The sequence below is a fragment of the Phyllobates terribilis genome, unplaced genomic scaffold (assembly GCF_046119375.1).
Source record: "Phyllobates terribilis strain yellow unplaced genomic scaffold, ASM4611937v1 Scaffold_5__5_contigs__length_657084704, whole genome shotgun sequence".
Lineage (NCBI taxonomy): Eukaryota > Metazoa > Chordata > Amphibia > Anura > Dendrobatidae > Phyllobates > Phyllobates terribilis.
Window position 1 is genome coordinate 28,183,226 of NW_027362765.1, and position 17,853 is coordinate 28,201,078.

Below are 17,853 nucleotides of genomic sequence, written 5' to 3' on the forward strand. Positions count from 1 at the left end.
CTCCGCTCCGTACGCCTCGTACACGCGCGGCTCCGCTCCGTACGCCTCGTAGACACACGGCTCTGCTCCGTACACCTCGTACACACACGGCTCCGCTCCGTACACCTCGTACACACACGGCTCTGCTCCGTACACTTCGTACCCGCGCGGCTCTGCTCCATACTCCTCCGCTCTGTACACCTCGTACACGCGCGACTCCGCTCCGTACGCCTCGTACACGCGCGGCTCCGCTCCGTACGCCTCGTACACGCGCGGCTCCGCTCCGTACGCCTCGTACACGCGCGGCTCCGCTCCGTACGCCTCGTACACGCGCGGCTCCGCTCCGTACGCCTCGTACACGCGCGGCTCCGCTCCGTACGCCTCGTACACGCGCGGCTCCGCTCCGTACGCCTCGTACACGAGCGGCTCCGCTCCGTACGCCTCGTACACGCGCGGCTCCGCTCCGTACGCCTCGTACACGCGCGGCTCCGCTCCGTACGCCTCGTACACGCGCGGCTCCGCTCCGTACGCCTCGTACACGCGCGGCTCCGCTCCGTACGCCTCGTACACGCGCGGCTCCGCTCCGTACGCCTCGTACACGCGCGGCTCCGCTCCGTACGCCTCGTACACGCGCGGCTCCGCTCCGTACGCCTCGTACACGCGCGGCTCCGCTCCGTACACCTCGTACACACACGGCTCCGCTCCGTACACCACGTACACACGCGGCTCCGCTCCGTACACCTCGTACACGCGCGGCTCTGCTCCGTACACCTCGTACACACGCGGCTCCGCTACATCCACACTGTAAACCCCTCATGACCCCACACATAAACTTCAGCTCATCCAGCACCATGACAACCAGCACAGCAGAGTCCTGCATCCACTGAGGCCCCTGATCATGTGACCCCTGACTCCTCCCCTCCTGTGACCTCATCACAGGTCCTGTGCGCACAGAACAGCCATATATGTGGTGGCGGCTCTGCAGGTGGAGGTATGTGGAGAGACCCCATTACTGGGCGCAGGGGGCATTAACCTCCTCAGTGCTGAGAGTATTTCGGTGTTTTCCTGTTGCTACTTTCTATGACTCCTGACGTGTTGCTCCTTTTCCTCTGATAGATACATACCCCCCATCCATGGGAGACGGGAAATATGGAAATCCGTATTCCTCCCATAGTACAGTGCAGCCACCCTCCCCCACACAATATGATACCACAAGATGCCCCCCACAATATAGTACCCCCCATCGCTGCCTCTAGCTAACGGCCTAATGGACTTTTGTACATTACAGACAAATAGACCATTATTCACATGTGAAGCGCAATGGAACAAATGGCGCTATAATAATAAATAATAACATTATTGGGCATCCGGGCACCACAGCTATCCAGCAGCCCACCACAATTGAGCAGATGAGGAGGGGATATGAGCGGTACAAGGGACCCCTATAACTCTGTCTACCTTATTAGATGCCATGTTTGCCTTTGACAAGTAAACTGTCAGCATTAGCATTACAGCCGCACCTGTAACATCCCTGCTCTGTACATGTATGATGTGCTGCAAAAAAGTTAGTTTTCGTTTTTAAACAAATATTTGGCATATACGGTGCCCCATGTGTCTCCCACTTCTTCCATGGTGTTTTACAAGTGTTGTTGGTGCCTATTTTATTTTGTAACATTTGAACACCTCTTATTTTCTGGTGTTTTTCGTGTAATATAGTGAAGCCTAAGGGGAAAATGACAAAAAACAAAACATGACTATGCGTCTGAGAACACGGCAGGCTCGATTCCGTCATTACATCGTGTGAGCTGTGCCTCAGTACACAGTGCTGACTGGAGCAGCGGGGAGCAAGGTGAGGTGAGTAGCTGTTTTTTTTTCTTTTTTCTAATGTGCAGTACATTGTGTGAAATTTCAGAGACATCATGTTGCATCCTAAGGGACATGGGTGGGGACATTAGGCTGTGTACTACAGGGCATGTTTGTTAGGGTGAACACTTTTTGATATGTTCACTAGTTACCTGCTCCTGGCTTAATGCGTATGATCAAGTGCATGCAAGAAAGAATAACATCAGACACACACAGTCGGATGTAAGCTCTCCTTGATCAGCTATGGAACAGCTTCAAGTCCCTTTATTCAACCCGAACATAGACTTATTTAAACTCTGTAAATGGGCTCAGTTAGCCCTAGAATGTGAGTAACCAGATGTATTCATTGGTTAATGGATTGGGCAATGGGCAAGTCCATGAAGTCATCAGGGTTGGTCAATGAGGTCATCAGGTGGCGTGGTCTCGATCGGGTGTCTCCAAGCGACGTGTCGCTCTGTGATTGGTTAGTCCTTCTATAGAATTCAGCTTCCTCCCAAACACCAATAAAGTCTCCACCTTTGCCACATGTACAGCAGGATGTAGTCATAGGTCCAGTCGCTATCTTGCATACCAGAGCATGGTGTGATGAAACAGGAAATGACAGCCATTTAAATAAGCTAATGTAAGGTAAAATAATACACTTTATGGGTCTTTTCTCTCAATCTCCTATGTCTTGAGGTTAATTAAGTATTTGATCCTATGTCTCTCATCAACATGTTTAGGGACATCATGCTGTTCCCTAAGGAGCATGTGCAGGGACATCATTCTGCATAAGGGGCTTTCTGAGGTCATTATAAAATCTAAGGGGGCTGTGTGAGAACATCATAATATGTGGGGGTAGGGATTCTGTGGTGAGATACTATGTGAGGGACATCGTACTGTGTGGAGACAACCAGTGTGAGGGGGATCTGTGGGGACATCATACTGTGTAGGGGAGAGTTACTGTGTGGGGGCTTTGTGTGGACAAACTATCATATTGTTTGGGCTTTGGGGGACATCATATTGTGTTGTAAGCTGTTGATTAAGATACAGAGGTTGAATAACAGGAGAAGAATAATTTAGTGCTTTATATAAACTTTACAAAAGCAGAAATTTATATATTTTTTTTTAGCTGCTACAGCACAGAACACTTTACATGTATTAACAGTAGCAGCGATTCATCAGACATAATTCTGCTCAAGATTAAGTGATTGATACAAAACAATATAAAGTAGCAGAATTAAATTCATTTGGTTCCATCGGACCTCCACAACAGTCTCAGTCTTTGATGTGGCCCCTTGGGAAAATTAATTGCCCACCCCTGTTACACAGGATTATTTATGATGTTACATTGGCTCATCTTCTCCCTATTCAGATCCTCTCAGTGGAGATCTTCTATATAATAGAATTTTCCTAATTAATCCGGCCATGATGGACAGGGACAAGATGGCGGAGAGGATGTTACACCTCACCCTAGAGATCCTCTTCCGGCTTACTGGAGAGGTGAGAGATTCTGATGACGTCACATTACATCATTCTTATGTATGGGAATAACAGATGGACAGAACTGGAGAGGTGAAGACTCTGAAAATGTCTGTAGTGAGATTTATTCATGTGTCTCTCCATAACCAGGATTACACAGTAGTGAAGAAGACCTCTAGTGAACGCTGTCAGGCCCCTGTGTCTGAGGGATGGGGAAGACCCCTGAGCCCAATCACGGGGCCTCCACCTCACCCCCTGATACATGAGGACATCAATGAGCAGAAGATCCTAGAACTCACCTACAAGATGATTGAGCTGCTGACTGGAGAGGTGACACTGCTGGGAATGCGGGGACATTATACAGTAACGCTATGAAGGGATCAGGGGTATGATGATTTCATTGTATGTGTTAGGTTCCTATAAGGTGTCAGGATGTCGCTGTCTATTTCTCCATGGAGGAGTGGGAGTATTTAGAAGGACACAAAGATTTGTACAAGGACATCATGATGGAGGTTCCCCAGCCCCTCACATCACCAGGTAATAGACAGGACTAAATACACACGGCCTATAATTATTTGTATGTAAAGAATGAATTCAGTCTCTGTATGTGTTTCCTCCAGTTCTATCCAGTAAGAGGACAACACCAGAGAGATGTCCCCGTCCTCTTCTTCCACAGGACTGTAAACAAGAAGATCCCAATGTTCCTCAGGATCATCAGGTAGATGGAGAGAAGGTGTCATGAGATCTCCCCTATGATGTGTAGACGGCTGTGAAGGTCTTGTGCTCAGTTTTGTTTTATCCACCAGTATTATATGTTTTATACTTGTGTAATAAGAACGGTGGAGATGGCAGGATTAGAGTTGATCATACATGTGATTTCTCCATCTATCTGACTTTTACAATATTTGTTTCAGGTTAAAGATCTGACCCATATTAATACTACAGAGACATATGTGAGGAGTGATGAGCTGTTTAAAGAGGAGATTCTTACAGATGACTACCCAGGTGAGTAACCACTAAATGCAGAGATGTCACAGATTCTTCTCAGTTGCCATCTGTGGCTGTTTTATCGGTAATATAGTCCAGCTGTATCCCAATCATGAGATCACCATTTTGCCGCTAGACCACAATATTGTCCTCCACCTGAAATTGTTCACATTTCATTGGACATTGAACACCCTTCTTCTATAAAGCTTACAACCTGGAGGATGCAACCAGGGCCGGCGTCAGCACCCGGCGTACCCGGGCAAGTGCCGGGGCCCTGAAAAATCAGAGGGGCCCACTCACTGTCGGGGCCCACCGCCCACTCACTGTCGGGGCCCACCACCCACTCACTGTCGGGGCCCACCGCCCACTCACTGTCATGGCCCTGGCTGCTTCCTCGGCACCTGTTCAGTGACGCAGGCGCTGCTTGATTGCCGGCACTCCCCCAGACATGGCCGCGCGCTGTGCGGCTGTGTCTGCTAGTAATGACACGGCAGGGTCGACGGCACTGCACCTATAATTGTGTTTGTGTGTCGCCCCTGCCGCGTCATTACTAGCAGACACAGCCGCACAGAGCACGGCCATGGCTGGGGAAGTGCCGACAATCAAACACCGTCGGAGGTCCTGCACAGATGGGGGGGAGCGGCCCGGACCCAACCGCAAGTGGGCCCCTCTGATGGTCCAGGGCCATGATGTCTGTGACACGACGGGGGCCCTGCACTGCCCCATACCTGAGGAGCTGCTGGACAGGACACTGGACCGGGGACAGGTGAGTGAGGCTTCCCCAATCCCCATATTAAAAATATTTGTAATGGGTCTGTGTGAGTGCATGTATGTGAATGTCAGTGTGTATGACTGTGTATATATATTTGTCTGTTTTATATATGTTTTTAAGAATTTGTGTAAAAATGTGTGTATGTCTGTATGTGTACATATCTGTGTACCATGTATGCGTGCGCATGTCTGCGTACCGTGTGTGTGTGCGCATGTCTGCAAATGTGAAGGATGAGGTGGCAGGCTGGGCCCTGTGTACTATATATATATTTCTCCGCCGTATCGGTGCATCATGAATCATGTATGTTTTAAAAGGGCCCACTGAGACTCTTTCGCCTGGGGCCCAGAAAAACCTGGAGCCGGCCCTGGATGCACCTACTCCATGAACTTAGAAAATGCTGACCCTTGTCTGCCCAGATCTGTAAACTACAAAGCCAAATGACAGCGAACGTAGAATGTGCTGACAAGTTAGAAAGTCACTTGAAGAAGAATATTATGATGGGCCTCTTAGAGAAAGCAGAGGGTAATGATGCTGTTGGCTTCCTAGAGTCCTGATATCTTAATGGTTGAACCTACCTTCTCTCCCTTCTGTGCTGCTGAATGTTCTCATATGGGAAAAGGGAGAGACCAAGGAGCAACATGGTAGAAAACAATCTTTATTAGATACATTAGCATAATAAATAGTTAAGTCACAGCACAGACAAATAGAGGTACATAGGATCAGGAAAGTACTGCACCATATAGCTTACAGCCCCACACCCACAACGTTAATTTGTAAACAGTGGGGTGGGGAAGCCCAGGTAAAGTGAGTAAATAAATGGGCCGTGGCTAGGGGCAAATTACAGTATACATTTATAGGACTCCTATCAGTCACAATATTAAGGTATGCCCGTAGTCAATGCATGAACAAAAAACCTTACCGGGAAATGGAAAGATAGCTAAAGGTGCTGGAAAAGGTGACCCGTGGCGGGGAAGCGCATTTATTTACTCATTTTACGTGGGCTTCCCCACCCCACTGTTTATAAATTAACGTTGTGGGTGTGGGGCTGTAAGCTATATGGTGCTGGACTTTCCTGATCCTATGTACCTCTGTTTGTCTGTGCTGTGACTTAACTATTTATTATGCTAATGTATCTAATAAAGATTAATCTACGTTATAAATTACATTGTGTTTTCGATCCTAAGGAATTCAGATTACTGCACAATCTCTCCTGTGATGGGAGCACTAATACTTTATCAACTTTTCTAGTCAGAACTCATAGTAGCTCCAATGGTCCACCATAAATGATTGCAGCTCCATTTTAGCGTTGTAGTTCTCCCCCTGATCATATGTTCTTATTGGGGATGTAACAAGTTTTTTTTGTTTTTTTTATTCTGCTCTATGTCTTTTTTTTACTGGTTCATTCTGTATGATATGTTTGATTGTGGTGGGATTGGTCTGCCTCACTTATTGGCCTATCTCACTTGGCCTGTAGTCCTGGTAGTCCTTACAAAAGGTCTCCATTGTCTCTGCTAAATGCCCAATATCTAAATTTAAGAAACCTCACCTTTGCACCATTTTAATAAGTTCTCTTTAAATGTCTAATATTGCTTCAAGAAACTAATCTGTCAGAAATTATTGACCCCTAAGATAATTTAGATTTCCAAGAGCCACCGAACCACATACTCCTACCTCCAAAGAGAAGTTTCACCACTAGTTAGTACATTTTTTACTGATGAAGACTGCATAGTTTGATCATTTCAGTAGATGTGTTATTGTCAATAGTCTCAGTTTTGAATTCAGTAGTTAGTGCCCAAAATACTCTGATTTAACCACTTCCCACAGCCAGTTTTTTGTTCCAAACCAGGCCCCATTTTTCAAATTTGACATGTGTCATTTTATGTGGTGATAACTTTGGACTCTTCTTCTGATTCCAGTGATTTGCGAAATATTTTTTCTCTGACACATTGTACTTTGTTTCTTGTAATTTTAGGTTGATATATTTTGCATTTACAGTCATGGCCAAAAGTGTTGACACCCTTGACATTGTTGCAGAAAATGAAGTATTTCTTCCAGAAAATGTTTGCAATTATGCACAACCCCAAAAATGGGCCGGACAAAATTGCTGGTACCCTCAACTTAGTATTTGGTTGCACACCCTTTGGAATAAATAATTGCAATAAATTGCTTCTTATAACCATGAACAAATTTCTTACACCTCTCAACTGGAATTTTGGACCACTCTTCTTTTGCAAACTGCTCTAGGTCTCTTATATTTGAAGGGTGCTTTCTCCCAACAGCAATTTTAAGATCTCTCCACAGGTGTACAATGGGATTTAGATCCGGACTCATTGCTGGCCACTTCACAACTCTCCAGCGCTTTGTTTCCATCCATTTCTGGGTGCTTGAAGTATGTTTGAGGCCATTGTCGTGCAGGAAGACCCATGACCTAGGATGCAAACCCAGCTTTCTGACACTGGGCACTATATTGCGACCCAAAATCCTTTGGTAATCTTCAGATTTCATGATGCCTTCCACACAGTCAAGGCACCCAGTGCCAGAGGCAGCAAAACAACCCCAAAACGTCTTTGAACCTCTACCGTATTTGACTTTAGGTACTGTATTCTATTCTCATTCCATTTTCGGTAACCAGTAGAATGATGTGCTTTACCAAAAACTCTATCTTAGTGTCATCTATCCACGAGACACTTTCCCAGAAGGATTTTGGCTTACACCCATTTTGGCAAACTGCAGTCTGTTTTTTTATTGTCTCTGTGTCAGCAGTGGGATCCTCCTGGGTCTCCTGCCGTAGTTTAATTTCATTTAAATGTCGACGGATAGTTCTCGCTGACACTGATGCACCCTGAGCCTGCAGGACAGCTTGAATTTCTTTGGAACTTGATTGGGGCTGCTTATCCACCAACTGGACTATCTTTCATTGCAATCCTTCATCAATTTTTCTCTGCCGTCCACGGCTAGGGAGATAAGCTATAGTGCCATGGGTTTTAAACTTCTTGATTTTGTTGTACATCGTGGACAAAGGATCAACCAGATCTCTGGAGATGGATTTGTTACCTTGAGATTGTTGATATTGTTCAACAATTTTTTGTTCTCAAGTCCTCAGACAGTTCTCCTCTTTCTGTTCTCCCTGCTTAGTGTGGCACACACAGACACACAATGGGTTTCAGGTGTGATTTTCATATTGCCCACACCTGTTATTTGCCACGGGGTAGTTTGAACGAGCATCACATGCTTGAAACAAAGATGTTTACCCAGGGCCGGCTCAAGGTTTTTCTGGGCCCCGGGCGAAAGAGTCTCAGTGGGCCCCTTTAACATATACCACGATTCATGATGCACAGATACCGCAGAGAAATATTTATATAGTACAATGCAAAGATTTCACTTCTTACATTACATGAGATATATCTATTATAAATTCCACAATAGCTCAGAAACAGGCGAATCGCTCCACACAGTAGACTGGCCCCCATAAAATGCTCCATACAGAATACTGGCCCCCATATAATGCTCCATACGGAATGCTGACCCCCATATAACGCTCTATACAGAATACTGGCCCCCATATTGTTAGAACCCTCCTGTTTGTTTTTCCATCTTGTGTTTTGCGGTCACATGACCATCTGCCTTTATACTCCAGCTCCGCCCTTTTGGCTTTGCTGGACTTCAGTGTTTGACTGTTTTGCTAGCCAGGTGCTTCTGTGGCTATCTCTGTCAGTTCGCTTGGTCCTTCTGGGACCTCTAATACCTTTTGTCAGTTTATCTTCTGTGTTCTACAACAATCTTCTCTGTTCAGGAGGTGTCCCATTTTTGTTCCTGTCCTTAGTTCTTTTAGGGACTGCTTCCTTTATGCTATAGGTCTTTGTTCAGACTAGCCGAGGACTAAGGCAGGTCTGTTAGCTAGGAACAGGCAGCCCGCTACATCATAGGGATTCAGCTTAGTCTTACTGTAGGGATAGCTTTCCCTTTTCTTTCCTTAGTACTTGTTGCAGATCATAACACATTTAATGCTCCGTACAGGACACTGTTCCCCCTTTTAATGCCCCATGCAGGCTGTCCCCCCTTCTTTTAATGCCCATGCAGGACGTCCCCCCCCCCCCCCTTTTAATGCCCCATGCAGGATGTCACCTCCCCCCATATAATGCCCCATGCAGGATATCACTTCTTCCCCCATATAATGCCCCATGCAAGATGTCCCTCCCCCCCCCCCCCCCATATAACGCCCCATGCAGGATATCATCCCCTCTCTTTAAAAAACCCATGCAGGATGTCATCCCCCCCTATATAATGCCCCATGCAGGATGCATCCCCCCTCTTTATAATGCCCCATACAGAATATCACCCCCCCCATATAATACCCCATGCAGGATGTCCCCCCCCCCCCCATATAATGCCCCATGCAGGATGTCACCCCTCCCCATATAATGCCCCATGCAGGATGTCACCCCTCCCCAATATAATGCCCCATGCCTCCATACATTAAAAAAAATATCAAATACTCACCTCACTCCTCCTCACCTGCTGCCGCTGCTCAGGTCCAGACTCCAGCGCCACCGGTGTCTTCCCGCTCTGCGCTGCCTGTGATGGCTCAGGTGAGGGCGCGGTGGAAAGACGTCACCGCACCCTCTGACCTGAGACGTCACCGGGAGCGCACAGCAGGAAGACAGCAAATCTGCGGAGACACGGGGAGAGGTGAGTATCCAGCGGCCGGGGCCCTGAGCAAGCGCGGGGTGGGGGCGGGCGCTGGCACCGCTCTCCTCCCCATAGCCCTGCGGGGTGCCCGACCGCGAGTGGGCCCCTCGTATTTTCAGGGCCCAGCACTTGCCCAGGTGCTGACACTGGCCCTGTGTTTACCTACGATTTTAGAAAGGTGCCAACAATTTTGTCCTACCCATCTTTGGGGTTTTGTGTGAAATGATGTCCATTTTGCCTTTTTTTTTCTCTTTTTTTTTTTTTTTTGTGTTCCAATACACACAAAGGAAATAAAAGTGTATAAGAAAACGTGAGTAATTGCAATAATTTTCTGGGAGAAATACTTAATTTTCGGGAACAATTTCAACACTTTTGGCCATGACTGTATTTTTGAAAATATCTGAAAATTGGCAAATTATTTAGAAAGATTTGTACTTTTCAAACGTTACATTTTTAATTCTCTTAAAATAGATAATTATATCAGACAAAATAGTTAGTAAATAACATTTACTGTATTTCTTCTTTAGGCCAGCAGCATTTTTCCAACATCGCATTTTATTTTTTCAACATCCTTTTATTTTTTTAGGATGATAGAAGGCCTACAAGTTTAGCAAAAAGTTTTTATGTAGAATGAAATTTACAAAATTAATTTTTTGGGGTAACAAATCACTTTGAAATTACATTGAAGGGCTTAGATTTTAGAAAATTGCACTCTACATAGTATCAAAAACCACATTAAGGAATTAACGCAAAATGGAGTGCAAAAATTATTATTTTTTCACTAAAATGTTGATGTGGACCAAATTTTTTCATAAAGGATAATAGGAAACAAATAGATCTTGCCAAGTATTTTCCAACTTCTCTTGAATCTGACAATACCTTATATACGGTTGTACACTGCTGTCTGGACACATGACAGGGTTCAAAATGTTAGAAGCGCCGTTTAGCTATTGCAACACAGATTTTGCTGGAATAGTTTGCCGGCACAATCTAACGGGGGCACTGTTCGTGGTCATCTGGCAGCTCAAAAAATTGCTACCATGAACAGGCTTGGCTCTTTCTAGTTTCGATTTTCATATCCCAGGGATTGCATAGATCTGGACTTACACAGGTACCCTTAAGCTGAGGCCACGGAGTTAACTACTGCTTGGTGGTGGAAGATTGCAAGGAGATAGCCGGGACAGAACCACAAGGGCAGAGAAAATGCAAAATTAGAAGTCAGTAAACAGGTCGGGGTCACAACAGGAAAGAAATGCACAAGCCGGCAGTTGAGCACAGAAGACTGAATCAGAGGAGAACAAGGCTGTATCTCGCTGTGTCCGGCAATATGCTTGAGCTTTAGTAGGATGTGGTGCTTTCCAATTGGCTGAAGCAGGGAGCTGATTACCGTATTTTTCGGATTATAAAACGCACTTTTCTTCTCTCCTAATTTGGGGGCAAAATGGGGGTGCACGTTATAATCCGAACTGTAGTGGAGCTTAACGGCGTTGGTGGTGCGGGGTCCCAGGGTCGCTGCTGCCGGAAGCTTCTGCCTTCCGACAGAGGCAGGAGTCGGGAGATGGCTGCAGGCCTCATGCTTGTAGTAGGAGGTTTTCGGTGGTATGAGGGCTCCGTCTACAGTTTGTAAAAACCGGAGCCCCGCACCTTCCATACTCTTCTATGCAATGGACTCCGGGAAAATGGCTGCTGGAGGCGTCGCATGCTCAGATTCAGATCTCAGCCCCCGAGATCTCAGTTGAGCATGCGCTGCCTCTGGCGGCCATTTTCCTGGTGTGCCCGCCGCATTAGAACTCCTGCCTCCGAACACCGAGTTATGTGTCAACGCTGCCACCTGGGACCCCGCTCCATCAACTATTCAGGCACCCAGGTAAACTGATAACACGCATAGGTTTATAAAAAAAAAAAAATTCTTTCCTATTTTGCTCCCTAAAATTTGGGGTGTGTCTTATAAATCGCAAAATACTATACTCCAGCTGGGCTTTATACATATCCATACTGCCAGACTGGATGGTACTACGCCACTAATCTTTGGGATCACATAGCTTGTGCCCCCCACAGCTTCTGCTTTTGACGGTTGCACCATCACCGTCTGCAGAATTAATAAGGCGGTTCCTGTTGACTGAAGCAGATGTTGCAGGAGCAGATCCCACAGGAGATGGGAGACACCATTTGCAGATGCCCTAATGTGACTGGCAGAAAACCATAGCAGTAGAAAACTCCATAAAGTGACTCCATTTTGGAAATTCTATCCCACAGTGAGTTAATCTATAGGAGTAGTGAATATTGTCACTCCACATGCACTTTACGGAAAATAGTATGCAGTGGATGTTGTAGAGTGAAAATTGCAAATGTGCCATTTTATTACCCAACACATACAGCACAATCTGGGCACTATGAGACACACTCCATAAATTTGTAAGTGGGTTCTTCTCACTACAGCAATGCCAAATATATGAATTTTAAATGTGGTTTGGGCACACTGCAAGACTCAGAAATGAGGGGGAGATTTGACTTTGGGAGAGCGGAATTTGCTGGATTGTTCTATGGCGCATTTGAGCCTCTAACAATGTGGAAACTTCTGATTTTCCATTAACAGATGATGGACCTGATTGGGTGCTTGTTATTTGGGGGAAGACGTTTTGTTTTTTATTGGTATCCGTCTTGCCTACTGTCAGGCAAAATGTATTTTTGTCCTAGTTTAAAAAAATGAGAGATGTCTAAAATATCCACCCCCCCCCCCCCGCTCATTTGGAAGAAGCTACATAGTACTCACTCGTACTTCCCCCCCCCCCCCCCCCCAAACCAGGAATTTTTATGAGCGCCATAAAGCCTCAGCCCAGAGCAAGCCTTCTGGTAAACTGGAAATTCCCTCCAAAAATCCTATTGTCTATCTGTACAAACGTTTAATGTCGATTTTAATAATGCACATGACGGTCACAAACACAGGGACCACATTTTTGAGATGTCCACCTTTTTCCAATTGTGATGGTGTGGTTTTCGTGGCTTGAAGACCACCGGGAGCCTGGGAAATGGATTCTGAGCGTCATAGAGATATCATATTTGATATCCATCTTCATGAATATTGGTGACGGCAAACATGATGTCTCCATCTTGGATGTGGGACCCCCCCCCACATCAAGATATGAAATCTGAAGGATTTCTATGTCTTATGCAGCTGGGTGGGTTCACAGAACCGAGCCCCCGTGTGAGGTAAATAACAGGGGTGTCTCCCAATGTTTTGGCCCCTTACTAAAAACCAGAGCGGCCATTTTAAGTCATTCTTGCCAGGGACGTCAGACGCATGCACACCTTGCTGCGTGGAAGAATCACCTCTAATTTCTGGGGAGCTGCCCCCCCACAGAATCTGAGACCATCACCTCGTGGCGCAGGTTTTGCTATTACTTATCCCTTTTATTTTAATAACTGTTTTATGCATATATGTAAATTGTCTCTTTTATAATATCTTGTATATCTTTTGTAAACACTGCCCACTTTCGGGAGTAAATCATTATTATTTACCAGCTTCGTTCTTCTTGTGCTATGTCGAGCAAAAACGTTCCTCACCCGCTAATTCACGTTACCTAACGGGTACCCGATCCACCTGTTAAGCGATCGGTGGTGGCAGTATACCAGTATTTATGTGATATTGTGGTTTGAGGGTGGCTGGACGGAGGTATATATACGTTCCTGAAAGGAACTGGTGGTATATATGCGTCCTGTCACATCACGTGCCACAATAGTCTACATAAATTAGAACAGCTGCGCCCTTGCTTATCCTCGGTCAATACCGTGTTTGACCAGCAGGATAAGGGGGCGCCAGAGGGCTGCAAGGTCTGACCAAGTGTTTTCCCTGACACCTACATAACATTTCTTGAAGGCTTTCTATTCCAATATTTGGGAGGCAGAATGAACAAACTGCTCCACTGGTTCATACCATGAAGTTTTCTATTTGACTTTGATCTGTCGTTATCTTAGTGAAAAATTCAATTTTGCTACTTAATTTTGTATTTCTATGGACATACTATGTAGAAATGTTCAGGAATATACATTTCAGGGATATTTTATTAAAAAATAATTGGTTTTCTTTTTGGCAGATCACTGTACCAGGAGATCAGAGGGACAAGTGACATCTTCCATTTTTAAATCAGATGACCTTGAGATCACACAGGATATAATTGAAGTGAATGTCCTTACTCCACATATACCATCATCCTTTCACAGCCAAGATCTATCATCTGATCCTTTGAAACAGGTCCTATCTTCTGATTCATTACAGAATAGTAAGAAAAATAAAAGTCACAAAAGAAGCATTAAGAAGCAAACTGCTCTTAAAAGAAAGAAGCCAATTTCACACTCAGAATATGGACATAGTTTTCCCCTCGAGACATCGTTTGTTAAACATAAAAAATTTCACACAGAGGAGAAGACATTTTATTGTTCCAAGTGTGGAAAATATTTTAACCGGAAATCAGAACTTGTTAGGCATGAGAGAATTCACACTGGGGAGAAGCCATATTCATGTTCAGAATGTGGGAAATGTTTTGCGTGGAAATCAGTTCTTGTTACACATCAGAAAACTCACACAGGGGAGAAGCCTTATTCATGTTCAGAATGTGGAAAATATTTTGTAGAGAAATCACACCTTGTTAGACATCAGAGAACTCACACAGGGGAAAAGCCTTTTTTATGTTCAGAATGTGGAAAATGTTTTGTACAGAAATCGGTTCTTGTTGCACATCAGAGAACTCACACAGGGGAGAAACCATATTCATGTTCAGATTGTGGGAAATATTTTGTACAAAAATCAAATCTTCTTACACACCAAAGAATTCACACAGGGGAGAAGCCTTTTTTATGTTCAGAATGTGGGAAATGTTTTTTGTGTAAATCAAATCTTGTTAGACATCAGGGAACTCATACTGGGAGAAGCCATTATCATACCTAGAATGTGAAAAATGAATTGCTGTAAAATCATTTTATTGTCTGTCATAAATGTAATGTTAAAATCTATAAAGCTATCTTTTCAGAAAGGACGTGTCGCCTTCATACTGAGTATTGAAGCATGGCTTAAGTATAACTTGGGAAAGGAATAAGAGCTAGCAGTCTAAGGCTATGTTCACATGTCCAGTAGTGATCCATTATAACAGATCCAGCAGCAATCCGTTGGAAAAAAGTGATGCAGACTTTTTAGTCCGTTTTTAAATAACTGATCTCTCCTGCATCCTTTTTTTTTTTTTTTTTTTTAACATTGAAGTCTATGGAAAACGGATCCGTTAATTAGCCATCTGTTTTTCTTTCATATGTGCTGACGCGCCCCCTGGGCCGAGTGTGCTCGTGCGTGGGTAACCCGGAGCCGGGTCTCTGGGGGTTGTAGTCTCCGTGGCGGCGACCCGGTCCCGTGGCCCAGGGCGGTCAAACCAGTGGCAGTCTTTTATAGGGTTTTTATGGGTTAATGTCCGACTTCGCCACCCGTGGATTGCGGTCAGTGCGAACCGCCGCTGAAAGGCAGACCGCTGGGGCTGATGGTGTATGCAGCTGAGGTAGTGTAACTCTCCACGGGAAGAGTGCAGCCCCAGGGCAGTGTAGTAGATGGTGGGGGTGATGGTGCACGGGCGTCCCAGCACTAGTAGTGCTGTATGCGGTGAGAAAGCACAGAGACAAGGTGTTGCAGTTCAGGTTCTTTACTCACAGTTCTCACCCAGGTCACTTGTGCGCAGGTAGGACCGCCCGAGCCATGCTGCGTTCACCAGGCTGGGGGCTCGACCAACCCCCAGGTGATTCCAGAGTGTGGCACAGGACTCCCTTCTGTCCCTTCGTCAGCCGTGCCCCACCAGTGATACTACTTCTGTCCAGCTGCCTCGGATCTCCTCCTGGGAGGGCTGGGTGCCCACTTCCCCGACCCTACGTGGTGTGCCTTTCTAGTAGGTGTAGTGAGGGGTCGCACCAGTGAATGGTCACGACCACCGGTTCTTGGTTAAGGATTAGTCGCCTCCACCAACTTGGGATCCGGTACCCTGTTCTGCCAACCCGTCACCCGCAATCTCCTGGGTCCTTAGGGTTCCTTCTGCCTTCGTGTCTCTGGGCCTCTCTTGGTGTTTTGTTCCTTCCTACTTTCCTTTCTGTTCCTGTTCTTTCTGCTGGCTCTGGCCTTCACTCCAGGCCTGCCTTGTGGAGCTGGGCCCAGCCTGAGCCACAGCTCCCTGTCAGCCCTCTCTGGCTGAACTCCTCTTCTCTTCTCCTCCTGACTGAACTTCTCCCAGAACTAAGATGGTGCCCACCTTATATACCTCCCTCTCTGTGTATGAGTGTTATGCCAAGTTTTTAACACTAAGGTTTGGATACGGCTTTAAAGAAGGCAACCCTTTGCGATATTTATAATAGTTGATTTAAAAGGTAAAATACATAATTAAAGGAATAGTATGATATGATGATATTGCATACAGTTTTGTATATGTTATAATACAAAGGTTAAGTATGTGTGTGTGTGTGTGTGTGTGTGTGTGTGTGTTTGTGTGTATATATATACACATATATATATATATATATATATATATATATATATATATATATATATATATATATATATATATATATATATATATATATATATATATATATATATATATATATAATATATATATACATGCTCACTTTGTCACCAAGGAGCTTTTAAACATCATCCGTCTGGAACATCAGAGGGGCAATTTCACCAAGACAGAGAGACCCCTGGAAGTCTTCACAACACTGCATGGGCAGGTACATACAACACTACACATCAGTGCAGGTATAACTTATGGCTTCTGTCTGTATCATGATGATTCCAGTGACTTTTATAAGGCTTAGACAATGGAAGCATAAAACTGGTTAATGTTTTTAAGTATGAGTCGTCGATAATACAGAATTGGCCAGGTTCTGTAATCTCGAGAAGTTTACCTATAAACATTGTTTTAGACAATAGATCTGTGTATTTCTTATGGAACATAATGGTAAGTGTACACACATTATCTGAATCAGTATTTTGGTTACAATAACACTATTTGTCAAAGCAAATATAACACTGGTCACTTGTGTACAAATCAGGATAATGAATCTTTGAAACACACAACTTCATAGACCATAGAACAATTAACATTGTCTTACTGCATTGACACCTAGCAAACACTTTGTGGATAGCATGCATCAAGGACAGTTCATGTGAAAGAACTACTTTATAAGTATCAGAGTATATCAATGATATTACACTGCAGTATATTGCAATATATTCCACACTTGGTCTAATGACCACACTTTATCAAAGCATATAAACAATATGTTACAATATGTTGGCTATAAGATATCTGGCAACCAATGGGCTCCCACCTATGCCCAGAAACCGTCCCCTCCTGCTCCTACATCACTGGGTTTTCCTCCCCCCTCCCCACTCCAGCCAGGGACAGGATCTGTCGTGCCTTCATTACTGTACTAATGGGAGCACCGTTGAACTGTCCCCCGGAAATGGGGTGTGTGTGATGCATGCAGCTTACCGAGCCCTGGTCCACACTCCATCCTCACCCGGGAGTGGAATATCACACCTCTGGTTGAGGTGCAATACCCCTGTAGCGGCCGAACCCTCGGGGCGCTACATTAACATATCTGCTTTTTGCTTATTGGATCCAGTAAGCAAGCAAATGCACAAGCTGTGAGCTGAGCAACAGGCTCAGTGCAAGAGTATAAGCTGAGACAGAGCACCAGCAGTCTACCCCACTGAGCCGTGAGTCCACTACTGTCAACACCTCTTAACCCCATCCCTAGCATTTTCTTGCTTTTTCTGAGCATTTGAAAAGGCCTACAGACAGTACCAGTTGCCAGATAACCAGTAGACTCAATAATTAACCCAAAGGCTATGAGGCAAAGCTCTGGAAGTGTTCACTGCTCTCCCTCAAGAACAAGATGGAGACTATGTGGCCATATAACATCTTCTGATAAGGAAATATCAGCTGATTCCAGAAGTGAACTGCAAAAGATTCAGGACCCTCCAACGTGGACTTTAACGACTGCTACAGTGATGTGGTGAACAGACTTAGAACCAACTTCAAACAGTGGGTCCAGGGACTATTGATTGC

The 17,853-nt window shown here is 45.1% G+C and overlaps 2 protein-coding genes across 2 annotated transcripts in view; both read left to right on the forward strand.

Moving 5' to 3' along the window:
• LOC141271796 (uncharacterized) overlaps positions 1-17,853 on the forward strand; it is a 132,555-nt gene that overhangs the window by 22,786 nt on the left and 91,916 nt on the right. The window lies entirely within an intron of this gene.
• On the forward strand, positions 1,731-14,748 carry LOC141271809 (uncharacterized). Its single transcript, XM_073681981.1, has 7 exons — positions 1,731-1,828; positions 3,197-3,324; positions 3,454-3,633; positions 3,717-3,840; positions 3,924-4,021; positions 4,218-4,308; positions 13,846-14,748. Exons 2-7 carry the CDS (start codon positions 3,250-3,252, stop codon positions 14,694-14,696), a joined length of 1,419 nt encoding a protein of 472 aa, XP_073538082.1. The 5' UTR covers positions 1,731-1,828; positions 3,197-3,249; the 3' UTR covers positions 14,697-14,748.

What these genes read in the sequence shown, in the direction of transcription:
- LOC141271809 (XM_073681981.1), top strand. Translation starts at nt 3,250, where the DNA reads ATGATGGACAGGGACAAGATGGCGGAGAGGATGTTACACCTCACCCTA. An exon ending in TCTTCCGGCTTACTGGAGAG is followed by an intron (nt 3,325 to 3,453) that starts GTGAGAGATTCT and finishes CTCCATAACCAG; the next exon opens with GATTACACAGTAGTGAAGAA. An exon ending in TCTTACAGATGACTACCCAG is followed by an intron (nt 4,309 to 13,845) that starts GTGAGTAACCAC and finishes TCTTTTTGGCAG; the next exon opens with ATCACTGTACCAGGAGATCA.